General features: G+C 45.7%; 1 protein-coding gene across 1 annotated transcript in view; it reads left to right on the top strand.

The window, feature by feature from the left end:
- Window positions 1-15,932, top strand: part of Flt1 (fms related tyrosine kinase 1) — a 169,772-nt gene that overhangs the window by 42,891 nt on the left and 110,949 nt on the right. The window contains exons 4-10 of the mRNA XM_021222701.2: window positions 3,276-3,400; window positions 4,912-5,074; window positions 5,175-5,311; window positions 8,465-8,639; window positions 9,927-10,044; window positions 12,657-12,826; window positions 13,902-14,061. Of these exons, the coding sequence (XP_021078360.1) occupies window positions 3,276-3,400; window positions 4,912-5,074; window positions 5,175-5,311; window positions 8,465-8,639; window positions 9,927-10,044; window positions 12,657-12,826; window positions 13,902-14,061 (1,048 nt within the window). The remainder of the gene's footprint in view (window positions 1-3,275; window positions 3,401-4,911; window positions 5,075-5,174; window positions 5,312-8,464; window positions 8,640-9,926; window positions 10,045-12,656; window positions 12,827-13,901; window positions 14,062-15,932) is intronic.

Here is a 15,932-nt window from a genome sequence, read left to right as displayed (position 1 = left end):
GCCACCACACCCGGCGGGCTTTTCAATTTTGTGTGTGCGCACACACTGGGGGTTGGGGTGGGGTGTTATTCACCTGCAGTATATCAGTCAGAGCTGGGGTAAGGGTGGCATTCTCCGCACTGTGTGCCTTAAGCTGCCAGCACGATTTACAGGTCGCGAAAGGAAAAAAAAAAAAATACTCGTTAAAAACCAGACAGAATTCCAGTCTGAGTAAGGGTCTCTGATCCCTCCCTGCTTCTAAGCCCACTTGGCCTTACACATTCTCCCACCGTGCGAGGAGAAGACCTCATATTCTGTGCCAGGTTCCCGCCACTGCTTTGAGCTGTAAAGGCTCAGGGGGCTTACTTAGATGTGTATGTTGCCTTGAGTCCCTGGTGACTGTGTGCGCGTGGCCTCAGCACTGGTTTCTCACTCCTTTGACAATCACCCAGTTCAATAACCGGAAGTCACTCTGCAGCGCTGGCCATGGGTAGATGTCATTTTTAATTTCGTGATGTAGACAGATGTATTCTTTGGGAGTAGTACGTGATGTTTACCGGTGATGTTAATGGGACTGTAACCTCTCCTATATCTACAGTCCTACCAAAGAAAACATTTGTATTATGTCAGGCAAGTTCATTCTCAGCCTTGCCTTGAAACAAGCTGCGAAAGAAATGTATTCTTAATAAGCACAGGGAGTAGAGTGAAGTGTGGAGTGTGTGTGTGTGTGTGTGTGTGTGTGTGTACAGGTGTACAGGCACAAGTTCATTTGCAAACATGGATTTATAATGCCACTATTGACAGATGTACTAACAGCGCGGTTTTAGTTGTTTGGGTGGACACAGAATTTTTGAAGTTCTGATACCTTTGAGTCCTAGCCGGCCCACTGCTGGCATTGAAGCTGACCCCTGGGAGACAATATCTACAGTGAAATCAAGTGTCTGGGGGAATCCATAGAAGAGATAAAGAGATTCACACGAAAAGATGATTCTATTTCCCCTTGAAATTGCCGTTTCATTAGCCAAGAGCCGATGTCACCCGAGTTTACTGTTTCCTCTAGGAACTGTTTGTGGTAGTGTCCTTTGTTGGAAAGGGTCTTCTGCGTCGACAGTGAATTCAATGGAAGGATTTACAGTTCAGTTCAATGAATTAAGAGCTTTCCTGGTGTTTACCTTCGGGATTCACAAAAGAGAAAAGAAACATAGACTTGCAGGGAGAAGAGAAGGTCGCCCTGGTCCTGCTGGGTGTCTGCCTCAGCAACTTTATCTAGAGGAGGGGTCCGTTCTGATGAGCGTTCCTTGTCTGCACTGCGTTCATTTTCTCTCTCTCCTCACGATGGTGACCTCTGCCCACTGAGAATTCCTAAGCAACAAACAGTGAGCATGGTTAACCGTGTCAGTCAAAACGGGAGCCAATCCATGACAAATGTGTTGTTTTCCTCGTGTGCAACTGGATAGCGCTTTCTCATTGGAGTTTTAACTTCAGTGGCTATCATTAAATGACATATGATCATTCTAGAAAGCCCAACAAATAGAATAACCCAGCTGGGTATTAGAGGCAGAGGAAAGACGAGCTCTGTGAGTTCAAGGCCAGCCTAGTCTACGTAGTGAGTTTCAGGCCAGCCAGAGCTAAGACTGTGTCTCTGTGTCTGTCTCTGTCAGTCTGTCCATTTCTCCCCCCCCCCCACACACACACAAATAGAAGAGGAGGAAGTAGAGAGAGGTGAAAATAACTCATAAAACTAACCTCACAGATATCCCCCCACTTCCTACACACCTGCCTCCAATTTTTTCTTAAAACAAACAAACAAATAACAACATCATCAAAAACAAGGTGTCTAGCTAAGTGGCTGAGGCTGGCCTTTTATCCTGCTTCCGTGACTGGGCTGTGCATGTAGCATAAAGCCTGAAGTGGTGCTAAGTCTGAAATCTGTGTTTCTAGGGCCAGTGTGTTCGTCCCTCCCCGCCTCCCAATACCTGTCAGGGATCTGCCGTCCTCTTCTGCCATCTCCTGTTCCCGTTTCCCAGCATTCTTTGGCTTTCAGAGGTCCCATCAGCCTCTGCTTTTGGTTTTAGGATTTGTATTATGGGTTCAGGACCCACACTCCTTAGCTTAAGTAATTATATTAACTGTTTCCAGATAGGCCCCATTCAGAAGGACAAAGGACCTCACCGGTCCCACCCATACCAGCCACTGTGCAGCCACTGTGGGTGTTTGACACCCATCACTGCTGACAGTTCTTGATTCTCTAAAACTTCTCCGTTAGCATTTTGTTTTGGGAGGTCCACCCAGCAGCTCTGGGGGCTCTTCCTTTTTTTTTTTTTTTTTGGTTTTCGAGACAGGGTTTCTCTGTGTAGCCCTGGCTGTCCTGGACACCTCACTCTATAGACCAGGCTGGCCTCGAACTCAGAAATCCACCTGCCTCTGCCTCCCAAGTGCTGGGATTAAAGGCATGAGCCACCACACCCGGCGGGCTGGGGCTCTTCCTTCTTGCACTCAGGACTTCTGGCCGCCAAAGGCTGGAGCCATGTCTGGGAGACAAGAACACAGTCTTGAAGGGATCCCTGAAGACAAGAGCAAGGTGGGCAGGGAGAGAGACAATCTGATGCTCGCTCTGGTTCCCTGGAGGAGTTACAAGTTAGAGTCCTCCTTGCCTCTAAGGGGCAATGCCACACTTTCAAAGGAGATGTTTGGGTGATGTTTCAGCAGAGGTCCCTCCAGACCTCTCTGCAAGCTTTGCTCTTAGCAGATAAACCTTGTGTGTTGAAGAAACACCCCTAATCTCCTGTGAAATACATGCATTTCTCAGTCATCCCTAGGCTACTGGGCAAGGTCTAAAGCCTTCAAGCATCCCTTGAATGGTATCCCTGCCATTCAAATGATGATCCCCTGAGTCTGGGGACTTCTTCTGCCTTGCCCGAACTCTTCCAAGAAGTAGCGCCTGTGCTTTCCTGGAAGGTACTCCTCCCCCCCCCCAAACTTAACTTAGTTGTGTCCCCACCCCTACCCCCTTCTCCCTCCTTGCACTTCAAAAGCATCCGTGGTCCCTGTGACCTCATTGCATATTAAGGAGTCAGCATAAATCCCACCAAAGCCAAGAACTGAATAAGAAACTGCACTGCTTTTGGAGACAGGCACATAGAAGGCCGGTTCAGAGCAAAACATAGACTTCTTCACAAAGAGGGCGTGGCGGGCGTGACTGCAGCAGAGTCCCAGGGGCATCCCCGGCTACGGCGTCTTACGTGCATATGTTCTCAGTTACTTATATGTGGTTTCCTCCCCACCCCCTCATTCAGATGCAGGGAGTCCTTTCATAGAGATGCACACTGACATACCCAAACTTGTGCACATGACAGAAGGAAGACAGCTCATCATCCCCTGCCGGGTGACGTCACCCAACATCACAGTCACCCTAAAAAAGGTAAGACTCAACAATGTCACTTCCAGTGTGGTTTTGGCTTCAATTGGGTGTTGTAGCATTTTAATTTTTTTTTTTTAATGTCTCTGAAATAATTTTTTCTCTGGGCTTCTCAGTAGACTTATCTGGAACATCCTTTTCCTAACAAAAAACATTATGAGTTACTGCCCACCCCCTTGTTTATTTAAATTATAACATAATATGCATAAATCAAAATAATGAAAGAACCAAAATCGTGACAGTTTGGATGTATTGTCACATATTCCAAAGGGAGAGTCAGCTGTGTTGTTCACGTGGATAAGCTGGTGTCTGGGTAGGGTATCCACTGCCCAGGGACCTGGGGGCAGCTTATGCCATCATCTGCTCCCACCCCCACCTGCCACCACCAGGTGTGGGTGGCATATAAAATGACTATTTGCCACCCCAGTTCTTTCTCCCTGTTCCCATGTGTTCCTGGCTGGCCTCTCTCTCTCCCCTTCTCTCCTTCTCTGTCCCCCATCTCTGCCCTCATGGCTCTGCTCCCATCTGTCTGCCTCCTACCAGTCCTTTATACTAGATCTGTTGCCTGGTCATGGGTGGTACCCAAACTTAACCTCTTAGGGAAAAGGAAGGAAAGAAATCCATCCGTGAGACTCCTCCTCAAACTCTTAAGTTGCATGTTCAGAAAGGGAAAGACATTTACAGTGCAGCCTAACGAAGATGCAAGTGAACATCAAACTCATCCAAAGTAGGAGTCAGAGGCTCCTGGAGCCGCTTACAGACATTGCCATAGAGAAGCTAGGAGGGTAAGGACCAGCCAGCCCCCATCCCCACTCCTCCACTCTCACCCAAGGCAGCACCTAGTCAGTCCACACAGGGAGGTAGCTGGCAAGCTTTTGGCAGTAGCTGTAGTTGCGAAGTCAGAAAAACTTTGACTGTGACTCATCAGTGTCTGGAGTATCCCTCAAGGACAGGTTTGAGCCCCCACCCCATCTGTGTCCTGTGGGTGTCAGGGCTAGGAAAAACAGGGGAGTCTTACTCAACTGCCCAAGAAAATTCCTAGGTGACAGGTTGCAGGGGACTTCTGGTCACGCTGGCCCATGGAGTCAAGCTCATGACTTCTCACTCAGTGTTCCTCTAGAATGTTCTAGATGATGGTAACACATGAAGAGGATCCTCTGGATCCAGTGGACAAGGGGCTGGGGGTGGGGATTGTCTCTCTTCAGCACCAGGCCATCTTGCTATGTATGAGAATTCTCATCATCAGCCTGATGAGGCATCTGGGTCTGTTACAGATGGGTGCATCCTGTGGCCAAGACCAATTATAAGTCGCCATAATCCATATGACTTAGCACTGGCAAAATATATTTGCCTCTGTGCAAAGAAAAGTAAAGAAGTAATGGGAACAAACCGGCGTTTTGACCCATGTGGTGGCTTTCACGGTAAAAGAGAAGCATGTTTTCATGTTTTCTCATAGTGTGTTGACACAGTCAGTATTACTGGGGCTCGGCTAAGCGTTGCTTCCTTCTTTGCAGTTTCCATTTGATACTCTTACCCCTGACGGGCAAAGAATAACTTGGGACAGTAGGAGAGGCTTTATAATAGCAAATGCAACGTACAAAGAGATAGGACTGCTGAACTGTGAAGCCACCGTCAACGGGCACCTGTACCAGACAAACTATCTGACTCATCGGCAGAGTAAGTGCTGGCTGTCCCGTGGGTGTGGCTGCCAGATCCTCCGAAATCTGGCCTGAAAAACTGTCATTCTTAACATTTTTTTCCCCTCTTGTGCTTGCAGCCAATACAATCCTAGATGTCCAAATAAGCCCACCGAGCCCAGTGAGAATGCTCTACGGTCAAACTCTTGTCCTCAACTGCACCGCCACCACGGAGCTCAATACAAGGGTGCAGATGAGCTGGAATTACCCTGGTAAAGTGAGTGAAGAGTTTTCTAGTTCTTCCTAGGCACTCTCCAGCTGCTTTGAGCAAGTAAAACCCCACTGGGTTTTTGAAGTGGGAAAACTTAGGAAATCCGGCTCCCAGGCAGGGCTGCGGTGTGAGTGGACAGGAAAGCAAGCGGCAGGTCTGAATGGTGTTTCCCTGGCCTGCTGTCCCTGAATGTCCCTGAATGAGATAGCACAGATCCTGGCTTTGATGTCTGGGGGTTTGTTTTGAAGGGTGCTAGCTGCTGTTTCCACTGGTGAGTCTGGAAAGCAGGAGGGAGCGCTTCGTCCTTGGAAACGGTGCATTGCGATTTCAAGATGAGAGGATTTATCACTCAATACCAGACAGGGACTATCTTCTGTCATAACAACTTTTCAAGAGATTGTCTTTGTCAGTGTATGCATAGAAGGTTCTGGCAGACAGTAAGGCACCTGACTGCAGTGTGTTTGCTAAAGATACTTCAACCTAGCCATCCAATACTGCATTTATTGATTGTCAAAGGGGCAAATCTGTCCTTCAAAAGAAACAAACAAACAAACCCGAGAAGAATGAAGACAGAGTCGGGTTCCCTCTTCAGGTGAAGCATCCTTGCAAGTGCCAGTTATTTATTGACGCACACAGATGGGAAAGCGACGATAAGCTGGGAAGAACATCCTGGCAGCAGACCCGCTCTCCTTCCTCATGTGCCAGTGTGATTTATGCAGCATATCCCAAGGGCAGGCGTTTACCGTATTATCCAGACTGCCAATCAAAACTAGTTTATGATTAAATAATAAACAAAAGATTAATGCTTCAGCCCCGACCTGACCTGTTTTCACCAACTCCCCCCACCCCACCCCCTCCTGTGGAAATAGAAAAACTTTGCAACAAAAGATGTAATATGGACCCTGTGGGAGGTCTATCTTCTAGAACTACTGTTCTTCCATTTAAATTTAAATAAAAGTGCTGTGTGACATGAAGCGATCGCTTCTGACAGAAATGAAATATTCTCAATAAATGTCAAGAGGGAAGAGAACTTTATCCAGTTCTTGTTGCTAGTAAGAATATCAAAATGGTGGAGGGAGGGGAGGGGGCTGAAGAGATGGTCCAGTGGTTAGTGCTCCTCTAGAGGGACCTCATTTCAACTCCCAACTCCCACATGGCAGGTTTCAACTGTCTGTAACTCCATCCCAGGGGGGTCTGTGGCACCATGGTGCATGCAGACAAAATACAGAAGATAAAATAAATCGAGAGAGAGAGAGAGAGAGAGAGAGAGAGAGAGAGAGAATATTGATACTGGGGGGCTAGAAAGATGGCTCAGTGGTTAAGAGCACTGGCTGCCCTTGCAGAGGATCTGGGTTCCATTCCCAGCACCCACGTGGTGGCTCATGGTCAACAACGGTCCTAGGGAATCTGATGCCCTCCTTAGATTTCCTCAGGCAGCAGACGCACTCATGGTATATACACATACATACAGACAAAACATACGCAGAAAATGAATTAATAACAATGGAAGCACGGTATCAGGGCACTAGATCTACCAAGCACCAACAACCTCCTAAAAATGGCGCTGTCCAGTGGCATTTTCTGTGGCGGGGATATGCTATGCCCGTCCTTTACAATAAAGTATCCATTAGCCACTATGGCAGATGAACACTTGAAGTGTGGCCAGCTAGCTTCAGGGAGGTATTCTTCATCCTGACTAACTGTATTTAACAGCCACATACAGCTAGTGGCTTCACAAGTGGACAGGGCACTTGTAGGGGCCCGGATGAGATGCTTCCCAAAGCGCAAACCATGCCAACAACGCACTTGGGAAGAAAACCCTTCAGAGGGGGAAGTCACACCCACACAGAGTGGCAGAAAGGCCACTCTGTGCCTGTTCCACGGGGGACCGATTCTGACTTCTCACAGCGGTGATTGACAGCTCTGTCTTTTGTTGTTTCTGAGAAAGATGCAGATGGCCTAAACATATGTCCCTGCCCATAAGGGAATTAAAAGGCAGGTGGGTGAAAGTTGACTGAGCATGGTAAAGGGAACTAGGTTCAAGACCCTCAGGCCCGTCTGGACTGCTTCCATGTCGTTTCCCACGACCCTCCCCAGGGAAGGACTTAAGAGGAGGAAATGACGCGCTCTGTGTTATACGAGGAACAATTGCAGGAGACGGCGGCACCGCATCTTCTCAGAACAGGGAGCAGGCCACCGTAGCCAATCAGACAGCTGAATGTGCTCTTTCCCTGAGATAAGTAAGGGACTGGACCCTGCAGATGATGGCTGAAACTTCGCACACACCCACTTGCCAGGATTTAGCAGAAATTGATGAGCATTGCTCAAGATGTGAAATAATGAATGAGGGATGGTTAAAGCCATGACTTGAATTTTCCTTCTCATCAGTAGGAAAGAGAACTTATATTTGTTCACAGAAACACCACCACTGAGTGCGAGGGGACGGGCTACTACTTAGAGATGAGAACCTGTAATAGGGAGAAATCACTAAACACATACCCAAGAGACCTAAGTTCCTCGTGTACGGTGGCCAGTTCTCTGTCACCTTTACTTCTTCAGTGATTACTGAACAAAATCTCTCTGGTCTCTCCAGGTGCTTTCAAAAAGCAGCTGGCATAATGTATATGTGACGACCACTTAAAGAGATGCGGTACTGATCCGGAGGCTAGCATACTTCGTGTCTGACGCACATCTAGACAAAAGCGTTGCTTCCAAATGATGTGCTGTGGTAGATCTGATGTGCCTAACCTTGAGAGGAGGGGGGAGAGAGAAAAAAAAATGGAAGGAAGGAAAGAAGGGAGGGAGGGAGGGAGGGAGGAAGGGAAGGAAGGAAGGAAGGAAGGAAGGAAGGAAGGAAGGAAGGAAGGAAGGAAGGAAGGAAGGAAGGAAGGAAGAAAAAGAAAGCTGTCAAAATACTGATTTGAGGGGCTGGAGAGATGACTCAGCAGTTAAGACCTCTGTTCTTTCAGAGGTCCTGAGTTCCCAGCACCCATGTGGTGGCTCATAACCATCTGTAATGGGATCTGATGCCCTCTTCTGGTGTGTCTTAAGACAGCTACAGTGTGTACTCATATACATAGAATAAATAAGTAGATTTTTAAAAGAATCCTGTTTTGGGGAATGCTTGACTTCTATACTTGCTGTGTGTTCTTTTCATAGGCAACTAAGAGAGCATCTATAAGGCAGCGGATTGACCGGAGCCATCCCCACAGCAATGTGTTCCACAGTGTTCTTAAGATCAACAATGTGGAGAGCCGAGACAAGGGGCTCTACACTTGTCGCGTGAAGAGTGGGTCGTCGTTCCAGTCTTTCAACACCTCTGTGCATGTGTATGGTAAGCTTCAGAAGTGACCTGCTGCTGGCCTAAGCACGCCACTTCCTGAGCACGGCAGGCAGTAAGAGTCGGGGGGTGGGGGCGGGGGGGAAGTCCATGTGGCTAAGAGTTATGCAACTACAAATGAACACTGCTTTCTCCTGCACCCCGAAAGGCAAATGAAGCACATCGGGTACTCTTTACACTGACCGCTTCTGGGAAGGGTGGGTGGAAAGACTGTAAGAGCCTCAGAATGGGGAGGGCCAGAGCAAAATAGTGTCTTCTGCATGTGCTGCACTCATGAATTCAAGGTGGCCGGGACCACCTGTGCAAGATCTGCACAAGCCAGAGCCAGTCAGCATTCCTGCATAGAAAGCAAAGGGAGTCACATGCCGATCCCACTCACCGAGGAGCCATGGACAGCTGATGGCTCTGGGGGAAGGATCATCAGTTTTCAATAGCGTGGGCCCCGGCAGGTCAGTAGGTGGTCCCATACCCAGAAGATGATGGACAACATTAATTGAAGTTAATGGGTTATTAACTAAAAGAGAGGACGTGGAATTAGGGAGGGGGCAGGAGATGGGGGCAGACCTTCAAGGATATCAGAGGAGTAAGGGAGATGAATCTGATCAGGAAACATTGTATGAAAGATAAGTGCCAGCTTTAAAAATACTGCTTTTGATTTGGAGAGTTTTGATTTTAGAAGTTTACTTCAGCTAGAGGCATAGACGGTAAGAGGGTCATGAACTCCAAACTCACTGTCCCCATGTAAACAGAGCAGCACGTGTTGGCCACGATCTTTATCACTTTATCTGGGGGGGGGGGGATTTCCCTGACTCTCCCATGAAGTCGATGTAGAAAAGTATGATAAATTACTCGGAATTAATGCTCCTCTACCCCCAGTTTAATGATTACGGGATCCCCAAACGGTTGCTTAATTCTAAGTTGTAAATTCTGTAAGGACAAGTGAAAGAGAGAAGCTGTCTGTCCCTCGAGTTCTCACAGCTTGGCTTTGCAGCCCAGAGCCTTTCTCTGTCTTCCTTACACCAGCTGGGTAGATTTAGAAATACTGTCTGTCCCTTGTTATTGTGACAGATTTAGTTTGATGCTCCCGGTTAGCAGGTGACCACTTTCTGTCTCTAGGGCTTGCTGGCCTGAAAGCATCATCTATTGATGAACACTTGGATTCTATGACAGGCTCCATCAATTCTCATTGGCTGATCCATGCATCTCCTCTTAGGGAGTGAGCTCACGTTCACATAAGTGAATTCCTCCCTGCCTCACACACTGTCATTTCTTCTTTCAAAGAAAAAGGATTCATCAGTGTGAAGCATCGGAAGCAGCCAGTGCAGGAAACCACGGCAGGAAGGCGGTCCTATCGGCTCTCCATGAAAGTGAAGGCCTTCCCCTCGCCAGAAGTTGTATGGTAGGACCGCAATCATTTCAGTGTCACTTAAGACACTTTTCACAAGCGGGAAGATGATGGAGTTGAGCGACTGACACTCCTGAAAGAGACACTAAAGAGAAGTTGTACACACCATGTTGGTGTCTGGGTGGTGGCGCTGGGGAGGGCTGGATGGACAAGGAAGGCAGTGCCCAGGGGTAGGCAAGGATTGAGAGGCTTGTGTGCTCACACATACTAAATTCCTGCTTCTCGAAACCTTCCTATGATGTCGACGCTCTCTGAGTGAGATGTGTTGGGCAGCCACTCAGAGGCATCTTGAATGTGTAGCATGCTCTATTAACCCTGAAGAAGTGGGCCCTTGTAATGAGGAGGCCAAAAATAATTCCTTTCTATGAGGCTTTGTTGAAAGTTCCAGCTTTAAAATTCCAACAAACATTAATAGCAGCAGGACTTGTTCATTTGTAGGTGTGGACAAGTGGACCTACTTGAATTAATTATGGTTTTCTTTGGCTTGTAGTTTGCATATTCAGAAATGCTTTACACAATTTTTTTTTTTAAAGTCAGGCCAGCATAATACCACTGTGAAACAATGCAATCTGTTTAGAATCTGCAGTAATTTTGTTAAATTACTTTTTAATGCCATTATCTTTGGTTTAAATCACTCTATTTTAAACAAAAGGTTTAGCCACTCACAGTTGATGAGGAAAATAAGCCATACAACACAGAAGTGCTGCCATTCTGGAAAATCCTCCCCAGAGCTTGTGGCCCCTGGCCCTTCAGGGTTTGTTTGCAGCAAACTCAAATACTTACTGTGGAATTAAAGAACAAATTGCAACTCTATACTATACCTTCATAGCACTATAGTGGGAAGTTAATGGATATTTTTGTTTCATAGTATCTAAGAAGTTGTTAGGACTTCGTAATTGTCTTGCTACACATACAAAATGTAATTTAAGGAATGAAAAGGCATTAAATTTAATAGAATAGTTCGTAATAATTTTATGACCAGAAAAAGTACCCTCACCCTTTTCTGTCTGAACAGACCCTTTGTCTATTCATGATGATTTCCTTAGTGACTACCTAGCAAAGAATAAATAAAATAAAACATCCACTTTTGAAATGCTGTCTTGTTGATAGGACATAACTGACCAATACTAAAATGATATTTGTAGTCATTAAAATACTGCATAGCTATTTTGACTGCCTTGGAAGTGAGGGCCAGAGAGTGTGTCCCCAGGCCTACAGGCCTAAGAACCATTTCCGCCTCTTTCTACAGCAGGGTATGCTCCCTACAAATGAAAGGGCCTATTGAAAGAGCTGCACATTTAATCAGGGGCTGGAGAGATGGCTCAACCATTAGGAGCACTGGCTGCTCTTGCAGGGGGCCTGGATTCATTTCCCAGCACCCACATGGAGTTTACAACAAACTGTAACTAGGTCTCAAGGCACCCAATGCCCTCTTCAGCATATATGTGTATGTATATGTATACATATATACAGATATACACATATACGTATATATACATATATACGTGTATATGTGTATGTATATACACACACATATATATATATATATATATATATATGTGTATATACATACACATATATATATATGTGTAGGCAGAGGCAGGTGGATTTCTGAGTTTGAGGTCATCCTGGCCTACAGAGTGAGTTCTAGGACAGCTAAGGCTATACGGAGAAACTTTGCATTGAAAAACTCCAATAAATAAACACAAGTAAACAAACAAATAAATAAAATAGAAATAAACATTACAAAAATAATAAGATATAAAATGAAGTCATAGATTGAGTTCAAAGGGCTCCTAAGAACTTCTAAAAGCCTACAGACAGGGCAGAGCCAAGCCTCATCTAAACAGAGAACATCAAGGCATTGATTTTACATTCAAAACATTTTAAAATTCCTGTTGCTTGGCGCCTTTGATTGTTTCTCTATGGACAATTGGTGTGACCATTTGTGTAATTAATAAGAACTCCACATGAGCCCACAGTAGGAGCCTCTATTTTTATTTTTATCAGATCTAGTTGGTCCGACTTACAAGGGTTCTCATACTTGAACTTCTTTTTGTTTTGTTTTGTTGTTTTTGTTTTTCGAGACACGGTTTCTCTGTGTCGCCCTGGCTGTCCCACAACTCACTCTGTAGACCAGGTTGGTCTTGAACTCAGAGATCCACCTGCCTCCTCTGCCTCCCCAGTGCTGGGAGTGAAGGCGTGCGCCACCACGTCCAGCTGCGCTCTTGTTCTTCTCATGGAGCCTTAAGGAGAACTTCACTTGACAAACAGCTTGGTGGACTAAGTCAGACCGGAACCTCTGAGTTAGTTCTTAAGTCCCGATGGCCACCAACACTCCTAAGGGGACAATAAGCCACCACTTTCTTTTCTTCATTTAGCTTAGCTCATCCTCTTTGTGAATAAATATGAAATGTTACCCAGCCTAAACCCCTCACCTGCCTTTACCCAACAGTTAGTGCCCAAAGTTTTTGGTTTTGTTTAAAAAAAAAAAAAAAACAGTGCTGATGCCCAAAGACTCAAAACTAATCCACTTGAGGTTGTAAACAGAAAGGGCACATCACCCAGCTACTGAAGGCACTAACGCACCATGCTGTTAACCACAGGTTAAAAGATGGCTCGCCTGCAACGTTGAAGTCTGCTCGCTATTCGGTGCATGGCTACTCGTTAATTATCAAAGATGTGACAACCGAGGACGCAGGGGACTATACGATCTTGCTGGGCATAAAGCAGTCAAGGCTATTTAAAAACCTCACTGCCACTCTCATTGTAAATGGTAAGTTTAACGTTCCTGTGAGATCTGGGGCCCAGGGCAAATTTAATGACCATTTTTTCTGGTTCGAAAGTCAGTATAAACTATCAAAGAAAACAAACTTTATTTTTTTTAAATTGATTCTTGAGTTTATTTTATTTTATTATATGAGTGTTTTGCCTGTGTGGTGTATGTACGTATGTGCACCACATGCATGCCTAGTATCTGAGCAGGTCAGAAAAGGATGTCAGCTCCCCTGGAACTGCCAGATGGCTGTGAGCCAGCCTGAGAATCAAACCCAGATCCTCTTGCAAGAGCAGCCAGTGCTTTTAACTGCTAAGCCATCTCTCCAGCCCCACATAAATTTTTATATATTTTTTTTGTTGTTTTTTTGTTTTGTTTTCTTTTTTCAAAACAGGGTTTCTCTGTATAGCCCTGGCTGTCCTGGAACTCACTCTGTAGACCAGGCTGGCCTTGAACTCAGAAATCCACCTCCCTCTGCCTCCCGAGTGCTGGGATTAAAGGCGTGCGCCACCACGCCTGGCTTAAATTTTTATATTCTTAAACTGCTTCTAATGGTTGGGATGAAGTTCAATATTAGACTACTTACCTCTTAAGAACAAAGCCCTGGTTCTATCCCTAGCACCACAGAAAAACAAAGGAAAAAAAACACCACACTCTGTTCCCATCATAACCACTTCACAATTTTTTTGTGGGATGTGTGTGTGTGTGTGTGTGTGTGTGTGTGTGTGTGTTTGTATAGCCCTGGCTGTCCTGGATCTAGCTTTGTAGACCAGGCTGTCCTTGAACTCAAGAGATCCGCTTGCCTCTGCCTCCCAAATGCTGGGATTAAATGCATGTGCCACCACAGCTCAACTCTTCATGTTTTCTTATCTTTTGTATGCAAGGTGGCTTTTACGTCTCACCAATTCAATATTCATGTTATGGAATCAAATAAGCATTTTTCTACGTAATGTGACCATTTTTTTGCTCCCCTACCCCCGGCATCCAAAGCCAGTGTGACTGGTCTCTCCAGAGGGCTCCCACAGGAAACCCTTAGATCTGCCCTTGACTGCCATCTGCTTCTCTCCCTCTCTAGTGAAACCTCAGATCTACGAGAAGTCCGTGTCCTCGCTTCCAAGCCCACCTCTCTACCCGCTGGGCAGCAGACAAGTCCTCACTTGCACCGTGTATGGCATCCCTCGGCCAACAGTCACGTGGCTCTGGCACCCCTGTCACCACAATCACTCCAAAGAAAGGTAGGGACAGTTAACGTCTTGAGTGATTTTCAAAGATCAACTAGATTATTTAATGGCTGGAGTTTACCAGATGTATGTTGGATTTGGGGCAGAGGGTTTCCCTGTGTTCGAGCCTGCAGACAGTTAGGTTTTCCTTCTTATTGGAGACAGACACCCTACCCTTGGCTCATGAGATCACAGGAACATGGGACAGAACCGTGGACCGAGGAGCTGTTACGTGACTCAGAATTTTCATGCGCCTTTTCCCGGTTGAGTAGCCCTGCCAAGGGCTCTTCTCCTCCGTCAGTCACCCTGGTCTTTCCACTCTTCATTTTCTCCTCATTGGCTGGAATCCAAGTTCTTCGTAACACATGGCTACCGTTTCCTATTTTGGGCTCCGGCCCATGCTTTTCCATCTGTCTGGATTTTGCTTCCACCTATTGTCTGTCTCCTAAGTTAGAAGTCAGTTTTTTATCAACCCTCCAGGCTCAGCTCCTAACATCACCTTCCCTGTGAACCCTCTGGCCTGCTTCATTCCAGCTCACTTCTCCCTCCACAGTCTGGGCAGTAGCTGTCGTCACGCACCGTCCTCATTATGTTGGCCCATGTGCCCAGCTCTGTGTCTTCCTTAGACTCTGGATCAGCCATTTGCAATCGTTTAGCAAATGCTTGGTATAAGCTTGTACAATGAACGCAACCCTACCCTCTGTCAAGCGCCCGGCATTTTCCTTGCATCCTGTCCACCATTGATCCTTGTTTGTTTTGTCTCCGGTTGTTTAGTCTAGAGAGATGATACCTGTGATAATTCATGGGAGGGAATGGGAAGGACAGGAATAGAACGGCCAAGTCCAACCGGGAGACTGAAACACTGAAAGAACCCGGGGGTTACCTTACTCATCCCCATCTCCATGTTGCTTTTAGCTCTCCCTGGAGAATGCTGGGGACGATTGCTATTAAAGTAAAGCAAACAAACTCCCAAACTAGCTTGATAAAAAGCAAGCCTGGGATAATTCTGTGGTGGCTATTTGGTTTTCCAGGATCTTCCCGTAGTTGAGATTCTCCATCACTGTCTGAATCCCTTGTTTAGGACACCGTATAATGATAGTGGAAAGTTACTGGTGAGAGGTGGAATTTATGAGAAGCGGCTATTTCCACATAAGTCTGATTTTTCATTTGAGAGTCATTTTCTAAGAATAGAATAGAAGTTGCAAAATATTTAGGACTTGTGAACATTTCATTGAGAATACAAGAGAATGGGCCACTGTGATTTTGTATTATTTGGCTTGTTTTAGTTAAGCGTTCACGCTGAGTGGATCTGCCTCAAATGTTGGTATTTGTAGTGAACTGGTGAAAAACTAGTCACTCAGGATCAAAGTTTAGAGTTACATGTTTATGAACTAGCATAGCCTTTTATGCATATATTTAAATTTCTGTTTTAACAGCATCAAACCTAAAGCTTCAATGTTGTTCTTAACTGAATTTTAAGAGTAACTATGTTAGAAAAAAAATTCAGCTATGAGGTCAGGACACTGTATTATGAGTTTGGGGTTGAATTAGGCTCGTGCAATGAAACCAGGGGGCCCAGGTGGATGCCGTATGCAGTGCCTCTGTTTCTGATCTCCGTGGCGTGTGACCTTTCTCCCATTCTGTGAAGGATGTTCAGGAAGTCCTGGAAAGATGTCTTATTCCTTTGAGGAAAAAACACTGCAAGACTCAGAAGTACTGCCTTAAATCTTTATTAACTATTCGAATTATTCTTTTAAAGTCATTTCACTACTTATTTTTTAACTTTATTTAGCAATTGACAAGATAGACATGTAAGATAAGCGCTATCCTTAGTGATACGAATCAGGAAGTGTCTGCTATGCTTTTTTTTTTTTTTTTTTTTTTTT

This window comes from Mus pahari, chromosome 23, assembly GCF_900095145.1.
Source record: "Mus pahari chromosome 23, PAHARI_EIJ_v1.1, whole genome shotgun sequence".
NCBI lineage: Eukaryota > Metazoa > Chordata > Mammalia > Rodentia > Muridae > Mus > Mus pahari.
The sequence above is the reverse complement of the archived record's forward strand: the minus strand, read 5'-3'. Positions and strand labels throughout refer to the sequence as shown.